At 49.6% G+C, this 22561-nt stretch overlaps 3 protein-coding genes across 3 annotated transcripts in view; 1 reads left to right on the forward strand and 2 right to left on the reverse strand.

Moving 5' to 3' along the window:
- APOA4 (apolipoprotein A-IV) overlaps positions 1 to 8947 on the reverse strand; it is a 12206-nt gene extending 3259 nt beyond the window's left edge. Inside the window, exons 1-3 of the mRNA XM_006833979.1 lie at positions 8905 to 8947; positions 8414 to 8540; positions 6144 to 7099 (exon numbers count right to left, since the gene is read on the reverse strand). Of these exons, the coding sequence (XP_006834042.1) occupies positions 6144 to 7099; positions 8414 to 8540; positions 8905 to 8947 (1126 nt within the window). The remainder of the gene's footprint in view (positions 1 to 6143; positions 7100 to 8413; positions 8541 to 8904) is intronic.
- A 5387-nt stretch (positions 8948 to 14334) lies between these two features.
- Positions 14335 to 16114, forward strand: APOC3 (apolipoprotein C-III). Its single transcript, XM_006833980.1, has 3 exons — positions 14335 to 14389; positions 14559 to 14685; positions 15991 to 16114. Exons 1-3 carry the CDS (start codon positions 14335 to 14337, stop codon positions 16112 to 16114), a joined length of 306 nt encoding a protein of 101 aa, XP_006834043.1.
- Positions 16115 to 18884: 2770 nt separating this feature from the next.
- On the reverse strand, positions 18885 to 20452 carry APOA1 (apolipoprotein A-I). The gene is made up of 3 exons (XM_006833850.1): positions 20410 to 20452; positions 20126 to 20279; positions 18885 to 19479 (listed from the first exon to the last, which is right to left on the reverse strand). Exons 1-3 carry the CDS (start codon positions 20450 to 20452, stop codon positions 18885 to 18887), a joined length of 792 nt encoding a protein of 263 aa, XP_006833913.1.
- Between the last annotated feature and the right edge of the window lie 2109 nt (positions 20453 to 22561).

The raw sequence follows: 22561 nt of genomic DNA on the forward strand, positions 1-22561 counted from the left end.
TTATGCATATGCCCTCTCTTCTTATCAGCTGGACGCTTCACTCTCCACTCTAGTCCTCTGTGGCTATGTCACTGACTCTGGGCCCAAGAGTCTCTAGGTCTTGCCACACTGCTGGCCAGACAGGTCTCCACCTGGGTTCACAGGAGTCTATTGAACGTTGTAGGGCTTAGCTCGCAGCTGAGGCTGTAAATCTTTATGGGAGCAGTACGCCTCATCTTTCTCCCATGGAACCGCTGGTAGTTTCGAACTGCTGACCTTGAGGTTGGCAGCCCGGCTCATAACCACTATGCTACCAAAGGCACTTAATAATAACATAATTGTATACATACATGCATATGCTGTTGTTATTAAGTGTTGTCCAGTCGGTTCTGACCCATAGAAACCCTGTATAGGGTTTCCAAGGTGAAGCTGGTGAATTTGAACCACTGACCTTGCAGCTCAAACCAACTTTGCAGTCCAGCACATTAACCCACACTCACACCAGTCCAGCACATTAACCCTCACTCATACCAGGACTCCTCATATATACATATAAACATGCAAATATTACTTATTCATGATTTCTGCTGTTGTTTCAAAATTATATGTGCCACAGTACTTACCAACAGTTCCCTTTTTTTCTTGTGTGCATTTAATAACAGTGTTTACCTTCGTCAAGAAGCTGTGTACAGCAGAGATTCGGGGCCAGGTGGCAGAGTAGGCAGATGCACTGAGAGAACCTTCTGCAACAAAGATGGTGATCCTGGAATCCTGAGCATCAGAGGATACTATGGAAGGTGGATTGAGGGCTTCCTGGAAGAGGAGCAGTGAACAAGAAGAAAACCAGGCCGGCTGTCAGCTGATCTGGAGCAGTAGGCCATCTGGATCTTTTGCAAGCAGCTGCAGATTCAGCAGCCTGCAGACAGAGGGCAGAGTTGCAAGTAGAAGACTGGGAAGGTGCAGTCCTCCTTTGTTCCTGTACCCACCTGGTAACCAGAGGTGTGGCCAACCCTGCCATCACCAATACAGTGCTCAGTGTACTGCCCAGTCTCTACCTGGGATCTGGGGCCAAGGCACACCACCCCTTGTTCTAGAGTTGTGTGAACCCACCCTAAATGATGCTACTCAAATAGCAAACAGAATTGTGTTCAGACTTCCAGTCTCTATCACATCCACCAGGAAACAGATGGTGAGTGCCTGAGAGCACACCAGCATATAATTATCAATTAAATATAAATATGATGACACAGTGTCTCAGAGAAAACAATTTCAACTTCTGTGAAGAAACAATATAGAGTGCCTCAAACAAGCAACCAAAATGCCATCAGAACATAAAATACCAGAAGTGGTATCAGAACTACAAGGGTGAATCAAAAATTATCCGCATTCTGGTTATATTAAAACAGCTGTCCACATCCACGGCTGATGACAACATTGAGCATGCACGTGAAATGATTCTATCGAATAGACGAGTGACAGTGGATTATGTAACAAATCATTTGCAAATCAGCTATGGCTCTGCCTATGTCTTAATCTATGACAGACTTAGGTTTTGAAAAGTTTGTGCGAGATAGGCATCAAAACAACTCACGGAAGAGCATAAACAGAAGTGTTTGGACACCTGCAGACAAAATTTGGACTGATACTCGAAGGAGGATAAAAGTTTCTTTTTTAAAAAAACAAAACTGTTACTGGTGACAAGACATGGAGTCATCACTACGAGCCTGAGAGTAAATGACGGAGTATGGAATGAAAGCATCCTCAATTGCCAACCAAGAAAAAGTTCAAAAGTCAATCATCAGCTGGAAAATTGATGCTTACAGTTTTCTGGGATTCTCAAGAGCCAGTATTGGAACACTATCAGGAAACGGTTCAACAATCAACAATGCTCTTACAGTGAGATGCTCATTGAAGAGCTAACGCCTAAACTTCAGATTAAAAGCAGAGGACCATTATCCAATGGTGTTGTCATCTTGCATGACAATGTACAACCACACACCTCTGCCCACACTGTTGACACTCTGCACAAAACTTTTGAGGTATTAAAGCATCCTCCCTGTAATCCTGATCTAGCTCCATCAGATTCTCACCTATTTGGTCCCCTGAAAGCAGCCCTTCACGGATGAAGATTCATCTTTGATGAAGAAGTGAAGACAAGTGTATTCATGGCTCACAGATCAGCCTAAAACATTTTAAAATAAGGGAATACAAAAGCTCGTTGACAGATGGACACAGTGTATTGAAAAGCAAGGAGATTATGTTGAAAATTGATATTTGTCTTTTCTAAAAGTTGATTAAAATAAATTCTACAATTAGAGTTCTTGTCTCATTCTTGTGTGTGTGTGTGTGTATGGGTGTGTGTGTATTTCCAACAAACTAGACCAGTGAGGATGCCCTGCTGCTAATGCTAAGCCAGGATACCACAGCTTGCCCAGCTGCTAGTTGCTGGCACTGGACACTAGACAATGGTAGCAGTTGTGGCTACCCCACTAGTCCTGCTCCACTATTCTGTTTCTTTACCTTATCCTGAGTCAAGCAAATGCATGTGATTTGGCCTGTGTCATATTTTAGAGGAAAGGTGAAACAAGAGGCAAGCTTTTTTAGGAGGCAACTTCTGACTCATGGCAAGACTCAGTGAGAAGTTCCTAAGACAAAACAAGAGAAATTCACATGCTGGGCAGCCAAAAGAGATGCTGCTACCAGGTGACATGTGTCAAGTTAGCACAGAGGAGACTGAAGTCTAGGTGAGAAATCTTGGTGCCAAAAGAGAGTCCTTCCTCACTCAGAGAGACAAGGACCATGGCAGGACCCTCAGAGACTTGCAGAATAGCCCTGGATGGCATGGTGTTGGTGGGAGAACTCAGGAACACTAGTCAGATGGAGACTTCCAGAGATCCCAGAGGCAGCAATCAACTAGATGGTCCTCAGGTGAGATCTAAGAGCGTCTCCGGAGTTTCCAGGCCCATTCAGACACCTGCTCTTGCTCTTCTCCATTTCTTTTTAGTGCTTTATTGCTCTGTTTGGCCCCTTCCAAAGCCAAACAATAAACCTCCAAGTGCCTGATGGGTTTATCAAGCTGTTCCACAGGTAAGATTTTGCCCTTTTAGTGGAATCCTGGTGTGACGCTGTAAGATAAACATTGGACTACAAGGTCTGTAAGGTCAGTGGTTCAAAGTCTCCATATGCTCTTTGGAAACTCTATAAAGGTTCGCTATGAGTTGGAGCCAATTCAAACAACACTAAACAACATGTATGGAGTGGGCATCAACAACACTACTGACCTGGATGTTTGGGATTGAGAACAGCTGGGGCTGGGGATCCCAGCCTCGTGTTATGGGCATATGACTGGGAGCTTCAGGGAGGGTTCCTAGAACAAGGAAGTAAAGGAGGGAGGAAATCACATTGATTTCACATTTATTGAATTCACATTTATTGCCCTATGAACATGTAAACCAGTTTGGGCACATTTAGTGTGTGTCTGACATTGTACTAAGTGCTTAACATGTATTGTTGCATCAAACCTTCACAACTCATGAGCATTGCTATTATTCTTATTTTCCAAAGGAAGTATCTGTACAGCTTACCTGATAGTCCATGCAAACCAGAACTTAAATCCAGCTGTACCTGATTCCTACGTGTCCTTCCCAACAGGCAGGGCACACAGACTGGCCTGGTCAGAATGTGTCAGTGAGCTACTGTGTATTGGGCTGGAGTGGGGAGAAAAATCCCAGAATACTCTCCAGGGGCCTCTTCTAGGAAATCTTTGAAGGCCAGCTACCCATCATGAGAGGGAGGGCTACCCATCAGACTTGAAGACTTGGGGTAATAGGCTGTTCAGTCATCTGAGACCTAGGTTTGAACTAGTTCTCTGTGGCTCCATCCTTGGGGGAGTCCCTGAGTCTTTGAGGCTGCAGCTGTGTGCAGCAGGCTGTCCTGATAAGACCACGTCAGGGTCTCCTGGCTTACCTCTTTCCCTGAACTTTTCCCTGCTGACTGGCATTCTCATCCTCAGAGGAGGAAGGACATTTAGCAAGAGGCTCTTGGGTAGGCCATACAGAGGTGAACAAGCTCCAGGCACTGTTCCCAGCCCAACCCCCAGACCCATCCAGGACTCAGGGCTTCACTCCTCAATTCTGGAGACCTTGCATGGGTTTAACAGTGAAGAAATTTCAGAAATAAGCATGAGTCCAAACATGTCTCTGAATGTGGTAGAGCATACAGGTGACAAAATGATGACATTACCAAACATCTTAAGAAAATGAGTTGCTGAGTCTGGGGACTTGTGACTACACTCTTGGGGGACACTATGGTCAATTGGCATAACATAGTCTACTAAGACAATGTTCTATATCCTACCTTGGTGACTAGCTCATGAGCTGCCATCTAAGGTGCAACTATCGGTCTCTCCCTTCCCAGAGAAAACAAGAGTGATGAAAATTGAAGATGCTTGGAAACAATTCATCCAATGGCCTCACAGACCATGTGAACATCAGTCTCTACAACTCTGAGACCAGAAGAATTAGATGGTGTCTGGCAACTATACCAACTGCTCTGAAAGGGATCACATTAGAAGGTCCTTGATACAGTGGAAGAAAATGTGAAACAAAACTCAAATCACACAAAAAAAGACCAAGGCAAGCATATAGGGAGGACAGCAACACAAGTGTGGTACACACAACATAGAATGGTCAACCATTTGAGATCTCAAAGGCAGCATTTACCTAAGGACAAGATTCAGAAGCGTTGGGGAAACAGGACTAATGGAAGTGAGAAACACAGAGAGGAGGTAGGAAAAGCAATGTTTCATTGAGGGGTGTTAACAATTATTGAGATAAAATGAAGAGTATGATTTGTTAAAAGTAACACTGATGATATGCTCTGTAAACCTTCACTCACTTCACAATAAAAAGTTTTTAAAAAGGGAGAGAGAAAAGAAAGAAACACGAATTGCTTTTAGAATGAGGGCAGGGGTGAACCAAACTTTACATAAATAAGTCAGGGAAAGGTACAGAAGATCAGGTGCAGGAAGGGACCTCTCTCCCACTGTGCAGTAAATTCTCCAAGCCCAAGGATTATGTCCTGCTTACCTAATGTCTCCTTCACCTGAAGCACAGTGGCAGGCACACAAAAGCTGCTTTGCTCATTGCCTGGTGCCGGGAACAATGACTAGCACATTATGGCCACTCACAAAAAAAACGTGTTGGTTACATGGCTATAACAAATCCTGATATGGTGCTATAGGATCAGCACTTGGCTGTGAACCATAAGGTCGGCAGTTCAAACCCACCAGCTGCTCCTTTGAAACCCTATACAGGGTCGCTATGAGTCGAAACCGACTCAATGGCATTTACCAACAATAAGAATCTAAGTGGGTTGCCTATTTTAAGAAAAGCAGTTGTCTTCCAGTCATTCAACTCATAGCAACCCTATGGGTGTCAGAATAGAGCTATTCTCCAGAGGGTTTTCACTGTTACAATTTTTGGATAGAGACCACCAAGCCTTCCTTCTGAGGCAGCTCTGGGGGACTCAAATTGGCAGTTTTCTGATTAGCACATTAACCTTTTTCATCGCACAGCAACTCTATGTTTCATATTTTGTCTTTGGATGTCTTTTCCCACTTTCGCCTTGGAGTATTCACCCTTCACACACCCCTACTCTCACCCTCCTACGATTTCACTTCCCAGGCCCTTCTTGGTCCCCTAAGTACCTCTGCCAGGCCCTGCTAAGCTTTGCCAAGGAGGGTTTTTTGTTTGTTTGTTTGTTTCTCCCTACTCCACCCCTGGAGTCCTGGTGTGGTGCTGTGAGTTAATGTGCTGGGCTGCAATGTCGGTTTGAACCACAAGGTCAGCAGTTCAAGCTAACCAGCTGCTGCTCCTTGAAAACCCTATACAGGGTAGCTGTGGTTCAGAACCGACTCGACGGTACTTAACAACAACAATAACCTATCCCCAGCAACAAGGAGTCACATTGCAACCAGATTGGGTTAGTTTCTCAGTAGCTTTATTGAGTAGTGAGAAGTATCGTGATTTCCCACTGGACATGTGTCCTCAAGCTCATACCAAGTCTGCTTTGGGACAGACAGACAGACAGGTGGCAGGGCAGGACAGGTGGGCGCGGCCGTGGGGAAGTTCCAGGAATAGCTCAGCTCTCCAGCGTTGCTGGCGCCTGTTCCACCTCCTGGAGCGGCAGGACAACTGGCTGCTCCTGGTTCTCTTTGTCCTTGAGGGTGCTGAAGAAGGAGTTGACCTTGTCCCTCAGGTCCTTTTCCAGGAAGCTCAAGTGGTCTTCCAAGTCCCCCGAGTAAGGGCCCAACTTCTGCCTGAGCTCCTCCATCTGTTGCACCAAAGCTTTGTTGAAGGTCTCGCCGTAGGGTCCCACGTTGCGGCGGAACTCCTCCACCTGGCGGTCCAGTTGACTGCTCAGCTGGGCCAGCGATTTCTGCAGCTCCTCGGTGTTGCCGCGTAGCTTGCCACGCACGTCCTCGGCCATAGGCACCAGCGTCTGCCGCAGCTCCTCGGCTCGGGCTTCGAACTTGGTCTTCAGCTCCTCGGCGTTCTTCTTCATCTGGAAAGCGAGGCCCTCGAGTTGGTGGTTGAGCTTCTCCTGGACGTCCTGGGCGTAGGGGGCCAGGCTGCGGCGCAGCTCCTCCACGTTCTGGTCGATCTTGGTCTTGAGCTCCGCAGAGTAGGGCAGGAGGCGCCCCTTGAGCTCCTCCACGTTCTGGTCGATTTTGGCCTTGAGCTCGTCGGCATAGGGCGTCAGGGAGGCCTGTAGGTTGTCCACGTTCTCTCGCAGCACAGTCTCCATGCGTTGCGCTAATGGAGTCAGCTGGTTCCGGAATTGTTCTGCCTGGGTATTGACCTGCGTGCGCAGCTCCTCGGCGTAGGGTGCCAGGCGCTGCTGCAAATCGCGCACGTTCTCACCAATCTTCTGGCTCACCTCGTTGGCATGGGGCAGCAGCCGGGTTCGCAGGTCCTCCAGTTCCTTCTGAATCTCCTCCTTCAGCTTCTCGGAGTCCTTGGCCAGGCGCTCATGCAGCTCTGTGGCGAAAGGTACCAACTTCTTCTGCAGGTCACTGGCATATGTGTTCACGTCTCCGAGTTTGTCCTGGAAGAGGGCACTGCCGGGAGAAGGCACAAGGGGGCCACCATTACACTTGGCATCCATGACAGGACCGTGGTTCCTTATTAACCACTCACCCAATGCACACCTGGCTAGGACATCTTTTTCTTTGCTGTCTTCCCCATGGTGGGTGGGTTGATAAATTGTGATTTGAGAGGCTGATAAAAGACTAAGTCCTTGTGTTGATTTTGTCTTTCTGGATCTCCCACTGAGTTGGAGTGACAGTCTCTGCCCATCATGTGACCTTGAGCGGTTTGTTTCCCCTTCCCCCTAATGTTTAATAAAGGGGTTGGACTTTGAAGTCCTTCCTAGCTCAGGTATGCTGAGACATAGGGTAACATTCTGTAAGAGAATGTTGCCATCTAGGCCCCTTCCAGGGTCTTCCAGTGAGACAAGGTGCTGATACCCTTGCATGTACCCACCCTCAGAGGCCCCTCAACTACATCTATGCCCCTTCCCCGGTCCCACTAAAGCAAGGTTGGGGAACTGTTTTACTACCACAATTTATAACATCATTCCTAGGCCATACAAAATTATCAACTTAAAAAATTAGCCTGCTAATATTTGGTCAAACATCTCATTAAAAAACTCTCCTTTAAGGAACTCTGGTGGGAGTCCTGGTGTGGCGCTGTGGGTTAATACGCCAGACTGCAAAGCCATTTAAACTGCAAGGTCGGTGGTTCAAGCTCACCAGCTGCTCCTCAGAAACCCTATACAGGGTTGCTATGGGTTAGAACTGACTCAATGGCACATAACAACAACAAGAAGTAGTGGTTACGAATCAGGCTGTGAACTGTACGACAGCAGTTCCAAATTACCAGCTGTTCCGCAGGAAAAAGATGAAGCTTTCTTCCGCTCCCATAGAGATTTACAGCCTTGGAAACTCTGTACAGGGTCACTGTGAGTCAGAACTGTCTCCACGGCCCATAACCACCACCACCAACCTGATGACTGGAACTGCAGTTGCCTTGCCAGGGCCAGACCAAATGATTTTGTGGGCCTTATTCTGCCCGCGAACCGGACTTTCCCCAGTCCTGCCCTGGAGCCTGTCCTGGAATGTATTTAAGCCCAGATCATATCATGTTTCCCTCCAAGCTTTTCTTTCCTGAGTCTCAAGGCCCTTTGCCGTACTAGAAAATTAAACTTATTCAGTCCAACCTCCCTGCTTACAAATGGGGATCCTAGGCCCCGAAACCCCAGGGTTATCCAGAAAATTAGTGGCAGGGCAGTGGGTGTTCTTAGCGCAGGTCCCTTGCCAACATGTTGCCTGGCGCGTAGGAAATCTCGCCCTGCAGGCTGTACCCCCTCTTACTTGAGCTGCTTGGTGAGCTCAGACTTCTGCAGGTGTTCCACAGCCTCCTTGGCATTGTTGCTCAGCTGGTTGAAGTAGTCCCATACCACATTGGCCACCTGATCAGGATTGACCTCAGCCCGGGCACCTGGGCAGGGAACAGAGAGTAGCAATTCGTGAGGCCCCATCTCTCCTTGCTTGCCCCTCTGTGTACACCCTGAGCCACAGACAGAATCATGCTGAGGGAGCCCAAACCCCACTCCCCTCTCTGAGCTTTGCTAGTTGGAAAACACAGAGGCAGGTGAAATTGGTCTAGCATCAATATGTGGTCTAGACTATGCCTAGGTGTGGGGCCAGTGCTCCTGTGAGCTACTTGGCAACTAGGCAACCCTAGGGACTGACCAGCACTCAGACTGTCCTCTCCCTTTGAACCCATTCTCTTCACCCTGTCCCATTTGATGCAGCAGCTGGGTCTTGCCTGACCACCCCATCCAAAGACAGCATCTACTCACTGGTGACAATCACCAGGGCCAGGACCACCGTCTTCAGTAACATCTTGGGCTCTTCGCTGGTCTGTGCCACACTGGATCCTTCCTATAATCTGAGGCAGAAAGCTCACCTGTGCTGCTGCTCAAACTGACTGAAGCTCAGAGTCAGCCAGACATTTAAACCCCTACCAGGCCGCCCTCTCTGCCGCCCTCCCCAGGGTGACTCCACGCTGGAAGGTGACACATTCTCAGGAGGCCTCTTGGACTTTAGTGACCCTCGGACGACGTGGAAGCTGACAGCAGATTGGGGCTTGGGAAGCTATCAGAAGAAGCTGATCTGTGCTTTAGCTCCACCCAGTCTGGAAGTGGGGAGACAAGAGCTAGAGGAGCAACAAGGCCCAGGGAAGCCCCTGAATCTATGCCAGGCTTGGGGGACAGAGTCCATGTTTCTTGTGATACCCTATAGGGAGAGCCCCCACCCCACATCTGTCACCCTGATTCCATCTTCAAAGCACCACCCACTAGACTGGGGCCATCCAGAGTTGCAGATGTCAGGAAAGCTAAGATCTAGGTCTCTTGTCACCCAGGTGCACCCAGGAGGAGGGGGCCCTTAGAGTCTTTGGGGAGGTGGGTGGGGTAGGAAGGGTCTTGCATTGGGAAGGGGGCCACTGTTAGTGTGCTCAATGCCTCCACTACTGCTAAACTGTGTGACCTTGTTCTAGTCATTCATTGTTCCAAGCCTCAATTTCTCCCTGAAAAAAAGAAAGAAAGAAAAGGAGGGGATGTTTTTAGGTATGTTAAATATTGTTTATATAGTGAGTAGTATCAGGTCTGGTACAAAGTAAGCACACAAAAAATAGTTGTTAACCTTATTCATAATAATATTGTTTTTCTGATTTGGAACAAAACAAAATAGGATGCTAAACCCTCCAACAAGAGTGACAGAAGTTAGTTCCACCCCTCTGAGGGAGTCACCAGATAGACTTGAGGTATGGTGGTAGGGGTGGGGCTGAAGTCTGGTTCCTGGCCCCCTTCCAACCCCAGGGCAGAATCACAGGACCTGAGACTCTCCAGAGTCCTTTCCTGGGAGGGGATGGGACCAGTGGTGATGCACCTATTTAGACTTTTAGCATTATATCCAAATGAGGTTACACCCACAGTCACCAACAAGGTGACAAATCATGGTCCACTTGGGTCCTTCTGCTGGACCACACTACCATTAGTGATCTGTGTTGTTGTTAAGAACCATTGAATCAGTTCCTACTCATAGTGACCCTGGATAGGGTTTCCAAGGAGCAGCTGGTGGGTTTGAACTGCTGACCTTATGGTTCACAGTCCAGTGCTGATCCTATAGCGCCACAGCAGGAGTCCTTTAGTGGTCTATGAATCCATCATTTTGACTGTTGACTTCTCTCCATGAGCACAGTGACCAACATGTAGGTTGTTATATGAATTCAGTCATTTATAAAATGAATGCCACAGGAGTAGACTACAATTTTGCTAGTCCTAGTTTACCATGCCTTTATTTTTCTCATGGCTTACCAAATTGAAGAGCACTAAAAGATCTTCCAATGCAGGGTCCCTACCAGGTGGTCCCCAGACTATTCATGGTCACCTCCATGGTCAACCTGGGCCATCTCTCAGTAGTTGCTAAAGAGTTTGTGCTCTGGAGTCTGACTGCCTACGTGTGCATCTGGGCTCCACCATCTACCATCATCATGGTCTTGGATAAATCTGAGAGGCTTCATTCAACAGGGCACATCCTCCTACACTGTGAGGACTTAATGAGATGATCTGTGTAGTACTTGCCATAGTACCTAGCACATAGTAAGTGTTCCTTAGATGTTAGGCCAGGCTTCGCCTCTGAAAGGTGTATCTCCCAATGGGAGCATTGACCCAGTGGTCCTCATCCTGATGCAGTCTGGGATAGGATGCACAGTGTTGGTGCTCAGTACCCTACCCTTCTTTCCCCCTGGACCAGATGTGAGGAGGAGAATGAGTCATTAAGAATACTGCAGCTGCAATTTGACCTCTTGGACTTAGAGACTAAGCAGCATGAGCTGACAGTATGTGGCAGGGTCAAGGGGCCCTGTCTCCTCACCTGGGAGTGACTGCACTGATTGGAGTATGTTCACGGTGTCTGCCAGGATGTGTATAGATTCATACAAGTCTGCAAATATTTTAACTGTTGGTGGGCACAGAACTGAGGCCCAGAGCTGAGGGGTTGATGTAAGGCCTGTGTGTGCATTCACAGCCACTGGGTGGCATGCCATCTGAAACGGGTTGTAGACACAAGGCCATTAATACACACATTTATTTCCAGGCGTCTGTGGGCGTATTTGATATCAGCCTGTAAGTGGGTTTGTGTCGTGGGAGAGAGAATTCTCTGCATTGCCTTTGGACACAGGTACCAGCAACTTCTGCAGGACCTGGCCATGGGAATCAGGGTAGTCCACAGTCAGTGGACACAAAGGACCTGTGTGATCTGGGCTAAGTTACATCTCCTTCTCTGAGTCTCAGTTGTCTTGTTTGTACATCAGACAGACCTAATGGTTGGCGAGGTGCTGAGCCTGGCAGTTCAGCATCCCACACAGGGACTATTCCAGGGGTCCATGCCAGGAGGAAATGGCTCAGTCCCTGCCAAGGACAGACACAGCCTGAAACAGGCAAATCGGACTGACACACAGACTCACATATGCTCCACACTAGTCCTAATGAGGGGGAGCCCCTGCCATAACAGAAAGGATTTGGGTGAGATACAAGGAAAAATGTAAGTGAACAAGGAAGAGCCTCTAGCTGGCAGGGCTGTATCAGGACCACCTGGTCCAGCCTGGCATCAGGATGTGGGTCAGGTTGGTTCACATAGTAAACCTCACCTGGACACAAGCAAAGTAAAACTTCAACACAGTCCTTCAGGATCAGTTTTGGTTCCAACTGGTCAAGCTCTGGCTACTCCCTAGAGCTTGTCTGTGGGCCCAGCCCAGAGCAGTCTTCTCATTCTACCCTATCACCAGAGTCTGCTCTCAAAGGCCCTGGTTCTCTCTGGAATGTGAGTGACTATTAGTCATCCATGGTCTCATCTCTCAAGGCTATTTGGTACTGTTGTTATTGTTGTTAAGTTCTGTTGAGTCGGTTCCGTCCCATAGCAACCCTGTATAGTTTCTGAGGAGCAGCTGGTAAGCTTGCACCACCGACCTTGCAGTTCAAACGGCTTTGCAGTCTGGCGCATTAACCCATAGCACCACACCAGGACTCCATTTGGTACTAGACTAGTTGTTTAAAGACCTGAATTCTGAATTTTGACTGTGTGTAGCTGGGGAGGTCTTTTCACTTCTGTGTCATGGGTCTACCATCTATAAAGCGGAACTTAAAATGTATACTTCATAGGATGCTGACTACATTTTTAACAGAAAACAAAAGTTTAAGCCAAAGGAATGAATCTCTAAGAGAGGAATTTCAAGTCTCAGCTATGGATAAAGAATCCAGAGGATATATCCAGGACACTTTCTCTGGCCCCTTGATTTTAAAGTGTGGAATTAGTTACTTTTTCCTAAGAAATGACCTTTTATCTAAAACCCTACCTGCCTGTCCTAGGGACTTCTCTCGCTTACAGATCATACTGTCTAGGGAAAGCGCGGTACTGGGGAGGAAGAGAGAGGTTCATGAGTCAACTACTTTGCATATTATTTCATTTACTTCTCACCAGAACTCTGAGGGATTGGTTTTACAGAGGAGAAACATGGAGCACTATGATGTTAGATCTCTGGTCCAGGGTCCTCCTATAAGAGTCAAAGGCATCATTAAAACCTTGACTCTTGGCTCCAAAGTCCTAGCAAACAGAAAACTAAGTTTTTGATTTTGCCATGGAACTCCTAGAGTAGTTCCTGGGGGTACCTCACCCCACAAGAAGAGCCCGAGATCCCTCCTGGGTAGCCAGTGGGTCCTGCTGAGCTCCTCTACTACAACCTCAGTTGGGTTCCTTCCAGGTGCTACCTGTCTGGGGAACTTAGAGGCCTGATATTTCCTAGCTGAGAAACCCTGAGGGCCAAGGTCTTATGAGGCACATAGCTGCTGGGAACCAGTCCCAGCTGCCCCGCTTGTGGGAGGGGCCCAGCCATGGGTTTAACATCTGCTCTAGAGACTGTTATCAGAGGGTCCAGAGGGCAAGGTGAAGAGGAGGGGAGAGGGGAGGGATAAAGGCCTTGGGCTCAGAGTGGCCTTTGCTCTTCTCCCACTAACCCCTGCTCTTGGGCTTAGCTGGGGGAGGCTTTTGGCTAAGCAATACCTGGGATTGAAGCCCCGAGATGGAAATTTTGGGGAAGGGAGTGTGCCCTCCCTCACACACCTCATTCACTGTCTTGATACCCCCCCACCCTCCTCACTCTAACCTGCTGAAAAAGGGCAGTTGCTTCCAAGTCTGAAGAAGCCCATGGCTCACTCCCTCCTTTTAGGCTGTTGTCAGCGCTTGCTGCTGACAAAGCAGGAATGGGGTGGGACCTGAAGGTTGGCGGACAAAGGGCTGTGACTGGGCTCCGAGCCCCCTGGCTTGTCCCCTAAGCCCCTCTCCCATCACACCAGCCTCTCCCTGGGGAGCTGCTAGAAGGATTGGAGTCTCCCCAAGTCCCACAACCCCTAATTTCTGAGCCCATCTGGTTGCAGGTGCAGTGTGGGCACCTACAGTTATCTAGAGATTTCCCAATCCTCCCACCTGGCCACATCTGGCCAACCTGCCTCAGGCCTTGGTCTGGACTGGTCAGCAGTGACCTTTGTCCAGTTCACTGGGCTTTCAGGGCCCACTGCCCTGGGACGATATAAGACTGGTCAGAACCCTCTGGTCTGCCTTCTCAGTACATCCCAAGAAGTAGCTGCTTCAGGTAATACCCCCTGGGGAGGGGGAGGGCAGGAGGATGGAGGAGGGACTGAAGAAAGTGCCTGCCCAGCAGTCAAATCCTGGAAAGGCACTGGCTTGATCCTAAAAGGCCTTAGGGCTTGTTAAGATGTCCCCTGATATTCACAGGACCCAGGGCTAGGGGTCTCTTAGCCAAAGCCACACAGGGCATAATAGTGGAAGAGCTGGAACTGACACCCAGAGCCATCTGCTTCAAATCTGTATACTTCCCCTCATTCTGCATCTTTCTGGCTGGAAGAAGCAAGCCACAGACAGAAAAAAAAAAAATGAGGGCAGAGGAGAGACAGAAATCTACCCAAAGTCACAGTGTGCTAGCAACAGAACCCTGGTGTCTCAATTCCCACTGTAGTGCTTGGGCCTCCTGGGGTCCCCTGAGAACCCTACGTCTCCCATATTAGTGTGGGAACAGTCCCCTCTCCTCTTGCCTTGTCCCAGCTCAGGTTCCACAGTAGGGATCATCCCACTTTCCCAGGGAGGGGCCCAGAATTGGGGGTGCGAAGACTAGGTGCCCCTCACAGGTTGTTTCCTGCAGGAACAGAAGTGCTATGCAGCCCAGGGTCCTCCTCATTGCTGCTCTCCTGGCACTCTTGGCCACAGCCTGTAAGCACTCAGTGGGGACTGGGCTGGGGGGCCAGGGAGGGGCAGCCCACTACCTGCCAAACCCTCAGGAGGTGGTTGGAGAGCCCAGGCTCTGATGGGTAGCTGGCAGGAATTGAGGGCTTGTCCCAGAAGCCCCATCCACTCAGCTCAGCCCCTGCTCTCCTCACAGGGGCTGTCCAGCCTGAACCTGACGATGCATCCTTTCCGGGAGTCATGCACTACATGCATCAGGCTGCCAAGACCGCCCAGGATGCGCTGACCACTGTACGGGAGTCCCAAGTGGCCCAGCAAGCCAAGTATGCTCACTGGCCCTCCCTTCGCCAGCCTGCATGCCAGTTCCTGTCTGCCCTGCCAGACACTAGCCCCAGACACAGAGAAAGAGCCCAGACACTGGATGAACACTGGGGTCCACACTTCTCTGAGCTTCAACGCTGTCTTCTGTAAAACAGGGGTCCTGCTCACAGTGCTTTGTCAGGGGCAGTGGTGAGGAGTCTCCATTCCTGCTGTCTCCACCTGGCCTCTTCTCCCTGTACTCTCCATCCAGTTAGGCCATTTTCACCCTCACTTCCTCTTTCAGTTTCTGATAGACTGACCAGAGGTTTCACTTGGGAGACCCCCACCTGATGCAGTTTCAGCCCAGAGGGATGGTTTTTTTTTGCCATGTTACCTAGCTGGGGAGTCCCTGGGTACTGAAAATAGTTTATGTGTTCAGCCCGTAACTGAAAGCTTGGTAATTCTCTTTGTGATTCAGAAGAAAGGCCATAGGACATGCTGTTGTTGGTAGGTGCCGCTGAGTCAGTTCCGACTCATAGAGACCCTATGTACAACATAACTGCCTACTTCAGAAATGCCCTGTGGAGCACAGCTCTACTCAGACACAAATGGGTCTCCATGAGTAGGGGTCAACTTGACAGCAATTGGTCCGGCCCTGGGACCAGTGTGAGTCAAAGTCTATCCTTCATCTCCCCGCTGTGGCTCCCACCTCCCAGCTCTATTAGTTCTTGCCTCCCCATCCATCCCGTCCCCACCTCCACTCAGCCAGACTAACATAATGGGCATGTTCACAAACATTCTTAATCCTCAGAAAACTGTGGTATAGGTACTAATTTCCCCCATTTTGCAGATGAGAAAATTGAGGCTCAGAAAGGTTAAGTGACCTGCCCTAGAACACACAGCTAAGCAATCAATCATCCAGTGATTTCCCCATGAAAGACTGCCTCCCACTGCCCCACCCCACTCCAAGCACCACATAGTACAACTCCAGGGACCCATTCACAGAGATTCCACTTTGCTGCCTTACCACTCCCAACTCAAGTCATTTCATTTCAGCTTGCTGCAAGCCATGGGGGTACCAGGATCTGACCCAACTGGAAGAAATGGGGGGAGGGGGTTAGACTCATGTTAGGGTTCCACAGCCTCTGTCTCATAACCACCCTGAACACTTTTGATAGGTGTTTCCTGCCTGAAGTTCCAGGGACATTGCCAGGTGGAGCAGGCAGCAGGGACAGACAGTGGGGGTACAGGTGGGAACCCCATGGATGTCTCTGCCTACAGGCTCTCACACCCACATCTGTCACTTCCCTCACTGATTTAACCCTTAGGGGCTGGGTGACTGATGGCTTCAGCTCCCTGAAAGACTACTGGAGCACGTTTAAGGGCAAGTTCACCGGGCTCTGGGATCAGGTCACTGACGCCCAACCAACTCTGATCCCTGAAGACTTCTAGACCTCAACATCCCAAGTCTGCCTGCCCATTCATCCCACTGGTGCCTTGAGTCCTCCAGCTTCCAGGGCTGCCCCCAAGGTTGCCTGAACGGAACAATATTCTCAGTCCTCCTTCTCCCTACCCCACCCCAGATCTGGCCTACCCCAGGGCATGCTGCCTCCAAATAAAACTGGACAAGAAGAAGCCATGAGTCCGACATTCCACTTGTGCCATGTATGCTTGGGCATGGGAATGTGTCAGGCTGTTGTATGGGTGGGCCCTGGAACTCCCCACCTCTAGTAGCTGGGTGGCCTTTGGGTCCAAATATCTTCATCTGTAAGGTAGGAATAGCCCCCACGTGCCTTGCCAGGTTTGTGTGGAGTATCACACAGAATAATAGGTTTGAAAATACTCTGATAAATTGTCAAGTGCTGTACAACATGACTTGAGTGTGTGATGTCTCCAGACAGTGGGCCTGGTACTATTATTTCACCATCCAAGTTATGATGGTGTGACTTCACCACAATTGTGGAGCTGACTTGTACTACCCGGGCTACCTGTGTCTCTCAACCACTCTTGAAGGAAGGGAGGTAGGATGGGGGTAGTGGTTGGAATAAGATGCAGTAACACGCTAGTCTTGGCCTTACCACTGAATACCAGCCTTAGTTTCTTATCTGTAAATTGGACACATTAATATCCTCCACTGTAGGTTTGTTGTGAGAATGAAGTGTGGAGGTGTTTCGAAGTGTTTAACACAGCACCTGGTTGGCATTGTTGCTATGTTGGAACATTCAGTCCCATCCGTGTCCCACATGGAAATTCTACTGTTACTTTAGAAATCTACTTGGACCTCTCTTCTGGCCCACTTGGAACCAAGGACCTTAGCACTCCACACGGGAAAAAATATTCCCACCCAAATCTGTTTGATACCTACTATAGATGTGGATGATTGGGAACTAAAAAGCCCACTCTTTTATCTGGTATTGTTGTTAAGTGCCGTCCAGACCCTGTATAGGGTTTTTAAGGAGCAACTGGTGGGTTTGAACTACCAACCTTGTGGTTCAAACTGATGTTGTGGTCCAGTGCTTATTCTACAATGTTTGTTAAAATAGTCTGGAGATAAAGGAGAGGGAGATTCAGCAAACTGCTTGAGGAAGCAAAAGGCCCTGTGGAGAATGAGCTGGGAAGGCCCCACATATTTCCAACTCTGGGAAACTGTGTGGATACAAACAAGTGTGTGTCGGTGGGAGGGAGGCAGACTTGTGAACAGAGATATGCATGTGAGAATGTATATATACATGTGCACATCCATATCAACTTGAGTACCTGAGTGGCCACACACTTTAAAAAACAAACCAAGCTCAGGGCTGATGGGACTAAAAGAACAATCTGGTCCATCCTGCTCTTCAACCTCAATGAGTGACTACACATCTCCTAGTTTCTGCTTTCTCATTCATAAAATGAGTTTAATAACAACCTACCCCAAGATTTTGAGGAGGCTTTGATGTGACGGATATGAAAACATCTTAGAATTTAAAATAGGATTCCTGATATGGCACTGTAGGATTAGCACTGGACTTTGAACCTCAAAGTTGGCAGTTGAAACTCACCAGCTGCTCCTCAGAAACCCCATACAGGTGTCACTCACTGAGTTGGAACCAACTCGACAGCACTTAACAACAACAACAACAACAACTACCTGCAAGAAGTGGTGATTCTTTTTCTGACACAGGTCAGAGCTGGCAGAAGTAAGGGGTGACAGGGTTTGGAGGCTCCCGGGAGGCAGGGAGGCTGTGCTGGAGGGAAACAGTGAGTGTTTCCAGGTAGGTGTGGGGTGTGAGGAGTGGGATGCTGCCTTTGTGAAGAAGAAAAGGAAAACATTTGTTTAAGCGTTTGCTGAATTAATAAAGGAGAAAGGAGCAAGTTTCAAGCTCTTAGATGTGAACCTGCCCAAATTCTGCCAAGTACCAATGGCTCCTTGAGGTTACTATACTCCCCTGTGGCTCAGAAGGCTGGAAGAGGTTCTTGTCAACTGCCTAGATCTACATGTCCACAGGCCAGCCTCCTGCCACCAGAACACCTCTGGGGACTGGAAACCCACTTCTGCCAGCAAATCTAACCCTCTTCCCTGACCCTCCTCAAACAGAGTTGCCTAGTTATTTATTTTAGAGGCTCGTTTGAAGATACTTAGCGTTGTGTGGTACTGTGGGATAAAGCACCGGTCCGAAAAGTCGGTTTGAACCACAAGGTCAGCGGTTCAAACTCATCAACCGCTCCTTGGAAACCCTGTACAGAGTTACTATGAGTCGGAATCGACTGTCGGGCTGGTTCTCTGTGTTCCGCTTTCTAGTTGGAAGTGCTAGTAGAGCACTGGACTGCAAACCACAAGGTCTGCAGTTCAAGCCTGCCAGCCGCTCCATGGGAGAAAAAACGATGAGACTTTTTGTCCCCTCGAAGATTTAAAGCCTCAGAAAGCCTGTACAAGATCGCTTTGAGTCGGAACCGACTCCATGGCACCTAACAGCAACTGCCCACCAGTCCATGGATGAAGATCCTGAAGATGCCCTGTCTGGGCTTACAGTTGATGAACTCCTGTGTGAAAACCAATACTGGAAGCCCCTCTGCCCTAGTCAAAGCCCTGCCGGCCTCCTCAGACGGTTCCCTCCACATCCATTCTCCCCAAAGAAAGAAGCTGCGTCCCAATTTGTAAACGTTTATTCTACGAAACGCAACGATGGTAAGAGGGCCAAGGAGAAGCCTAGCCGACCCCGGGATGGGGCAGACAGTCGCTTCACTGGGAATCCAGCTTCTTGGAGGCCTCATCCATCATGCTCATGAAGCTAGCCTTGAGGCTCTCAAGCACGGGCATGAGGCCCTGGCGGAAATCCTCCAGCGCCGGGGAGGCCTTTTCGCGGAGCGCACTCAGGTGCTCGCTTGCCTTGGTGCGGTACTCTGCTAGACTGCCGTCCTTGAGCGCCTCCAGCCGGCTAGCCAACCGCTGGCGCAGCTCCTCGCTGTAGGGGGCCAGCTGCGTGCGCAGCGAATCCACGTGCGTGCGCGCACGGTCCCGCAGCTCCTCGCCCAGTGGGCTCAGCTTCTCGTGCAGCTCCTGCAGCTTCTGGCGCGCGTTGTCACGGAACTCCTCGCCCAGAGGCGCCACCTTCTGGCGGTAGAGCTCCACCTCCTCGTGCCACTTCTTTTGGAATTCGTCCAGGTAGGGCTGTACTTTCTGCTTCACCTCCTCCAGGTCCTTGTTCATTATTTGCCTCAGCTCGGCGGTCTCCTTCTCTAAGTTATCCCAGAATTGTTGGGACACGGGGCCTATCTGCTCCTGCAGCTTGCTGAAGCTGCTGCTCAGGGTGTCCCAGTTGTCCAAGAGCTTCAGGCTGGAGGGGAAGAGAAGGGCTCATGGATGGCCTGCCCGTGGGCCCTGGACTGATCTGGAGTTGCACGTTCAATGCCCCGCCCCCTCCCGCTTCCCTGTCGGCAGGCGCAGGCAGTAGCTGTAGACCATCCTCCCTGCCTACCTTTCCCCATCCACTATCTCACCTCAACCTCCCCACATCCCACTGTACAGAGGGACTGAGGAGCAGAGAGCTGCAGGGGCTCACCCAAGATTGTTCAGTGAGCAAGAGACAGAGCTAGGCCTTGTGCCCAGCTTGACCTATCCCCAAAGCTGGGCTTTTCTATACTTCACAAACCTCTTTCCCTGCACTATGGTTGGGCCAGAGAGGGGCCAGTAGTTCTGAATGGGAAGGGGCTGGTGCACTAGCAGGCAGATATGATGCTGTGGTAACTACCTGCATAGCACAGACTCGCCCCTCTCTGGGGGGCTGTGACCATGCCTGGGGATTCCATTCTTGTTTCTCCATCCTGACCTTCGATGAGGCATAGCGCATCCACTAGCAGGTGAAGATTTGGTCAGCCTGCCTACAACATCTTCCTGCAGGCCTCTCTGCCTCACCCCCTACCCCACCCCAAGAGCATCAAGCAGCCTCTTCTCCTGCCCCAGACCCCTGGCTGGCTCCTTACTTGAGCTGTTTTCCCAAGGCGGAGGCTTCAAACTGGGTCACATAGTCTCTGCCGCTGTCTTTAACTGCGTCCAGGTAGACAGTGGCCATATCCTTCACTTGACTCCAAGGAGACTGGGGTTCATCTGCCTGCCAGAAATGGCGAGCCTGGCTCCCTGCAGACAGGAGGGGAGACCAGATGAAGCCCCTCTGTGGAGTGGGGTCTGAGTTGGAATGCCAGATGGCATGAGGGGCCATGCAGGGGCTGGATCACAGGGTTTAGGAAGTAGGGTGGAGGCCACCTACCCGTCAGGAAGAGCACAGCCAATGTCAACACCACAGCTTTCATTTTGAAGGGTCTTGAGTGACCTGGGGGACAACAGGGGCCTAGCTGAGTAGAGCCTGTAGCATGGGGGAGTGCAGGGTGAAGAGGGGCCACAAAGTGGGGGAAGGCCTCAGGTATCCAGGGTCTCCCATGGGCAAGTGTCTGGAGCGCCTCCTTTGCCTAGAGCCAGGGAGTTTGGAGTAGACAGCAGCACTTACCTCAGGCTCTCTGAAGTCTCTGAACCTCTGAGTGGTCAGCTCCCCGCTGGACCTATTTATGTCTCCAGGCAGGGGCAGGGCTGGGAGGCTGATAAGCTCAACCTGGGCCTTGCCGCTGCTCACTGGTCCTGGCGATGTGGAACCTAGCGTTCAAGGGTCAGCTCTGTGCCTGGGGCCTGGCAAATAGAGTGGGCAAACAGGAAGCCACAGGGGCTGCGGGGCTAGGGATCAAGGGCTCAGGTGGGGGCAGGAGAGGAATGGTTGCAGACTTTTGGGTCCCCAGGGTTGGGGTCAGCTGCACCTGTTCCCTCCCCTCATGAGTGTGGGTGTGTTCAACATTGTCTATTGTGTCGGAGCAGCAGGGGAGGGGGACTGCTGAAACTCCCAGATCAGGAGATCTCCTCCCCTCCCCTCCCTTTGCATTCCAGGGAGATTATCTCACCCCCTGTCCCTACCCCTTCCTTCCCTCCCCTCTCCTCTGCAAAGGCAGCAGATACACACATTCCTCCCACACATACTCTGTCTCTTGTCTAGTTCCACGCCATCCAACCCAAACCACTGCCAACGAGTTCATTCTGATTCATGGTGAGTCTATACAGGGCTCCCGAGGCTGTAAATCTTTATGACAACAAAAAGCCTCATCTTCCTTCTGAGGAGTGACTGGTGTGTTTGAACTGCTGACCTGTGCTTATCCTACAGCACCACTAGGTTCCATGATTTTGGTAAGTGCTGTCAAGTCGTTTCTGATTCATAGCCACCCTGTATAGGGTTTCCAAGGAGCGACTAGTGAGTTTGAACCTCCGACCTTGCAATTCAAGTAGACTTTGTGGTCCAGTGCTTATCCTACAGCACCCCACCAGAACTCTGGGGCTCCCTAGACCTCCTAAACCTATAACCTAATCATCAAACATGGGGCTTCCAGATTTAAGATTTCAGAGACCTGTAACATTTCAAAACAAGTGTTACAAATCAACATGAAATTTTCTACTTTTAATTTGTGATGTTAAAAAAAAAGGGTTGCCATAGAGCTGATTCCAACTCATGGTGACCACATCTGTGTTAGAGTAGAACTGTGTTCCACAGGGTTTTCAATGCTGGTTTATTACTTCTGAGGTGCCTCTAAGTGGATGTGAACCTCCAGCCTTTTGGTTAGCTGCTAAGCATGTTAACTGTTTGCATCCCCTCAAAACACCCTACCATCTGCCATAACCATGATTTCAAAAAGGGCATAATCTCAGCATAAAAGATACACACTTGTTGTTGTTAAGTGCCATCGAGTTGGTTCTGACTCATAGCAACCCTGTATAGTGTTTCCAAGGAACAGCTGGTGTGTTTGAGCCACTGACCCTGCAGTTCAAACCTAACTTGCAGTTCAGTGCTTTTCCTATAGTGCCACTTATATCTTAACGGAAAACTCTTTGCACTGTTCATAATTTTTATTTGATCACACACAACTGAGAATGGATAGCAGTCCTAGAAATCACTAGTGTAAAGGGAAGACTCCAGATAACAGGAGACCTTGGTTTCTCTTTCATTTTACCTGCAATGTGCACGAGAATCCTGAATCAATATAATGTCTCTGAGTCTCAGTTCCCAAACTGTGAAATGGGGACAAGAATGCTCCATTTGCAGAATTGTTGGAAGCCCACTTGAGGCCCTGTGATTGTGACAGGTTGTGTGCCCAGGCTCTCCAACACCAGCTCACTGACAGGGTCAGAATCAAAAGACCCGTGAATACCCAAGCTGGGAGGGGTGTAGAGAGCACCCCACCCACCATCTAATAGACGAGGAGATGGAAGAGAGTGGAAGGAATTTGCCCACCTTCTCTCAAGGAGTCAGGGGCAGGGCTGGACCTAGAATCCAAGTCTCTGAACTTAGGACCCAGGGCAGAAATATCTCATCTACTCAGGAAACT

Source organism: Chrysochloris asiatica, unplaced genomic scaffold (genome assembly GCF_000296735.1).
Source record: "Chrysochloris asiatica unplaced genomic scaffold, ChrAsi1.0 scaffold00008, whole genome shotgun sequence".
NCBI classification, from domain to species: domain Eukaryota; kingdom Metazoa; phylum Chordata; class Mammalia; order Afrosoricida; family Chrysochloridae; genus Chrysochloris; species Chrysochloris asiatica.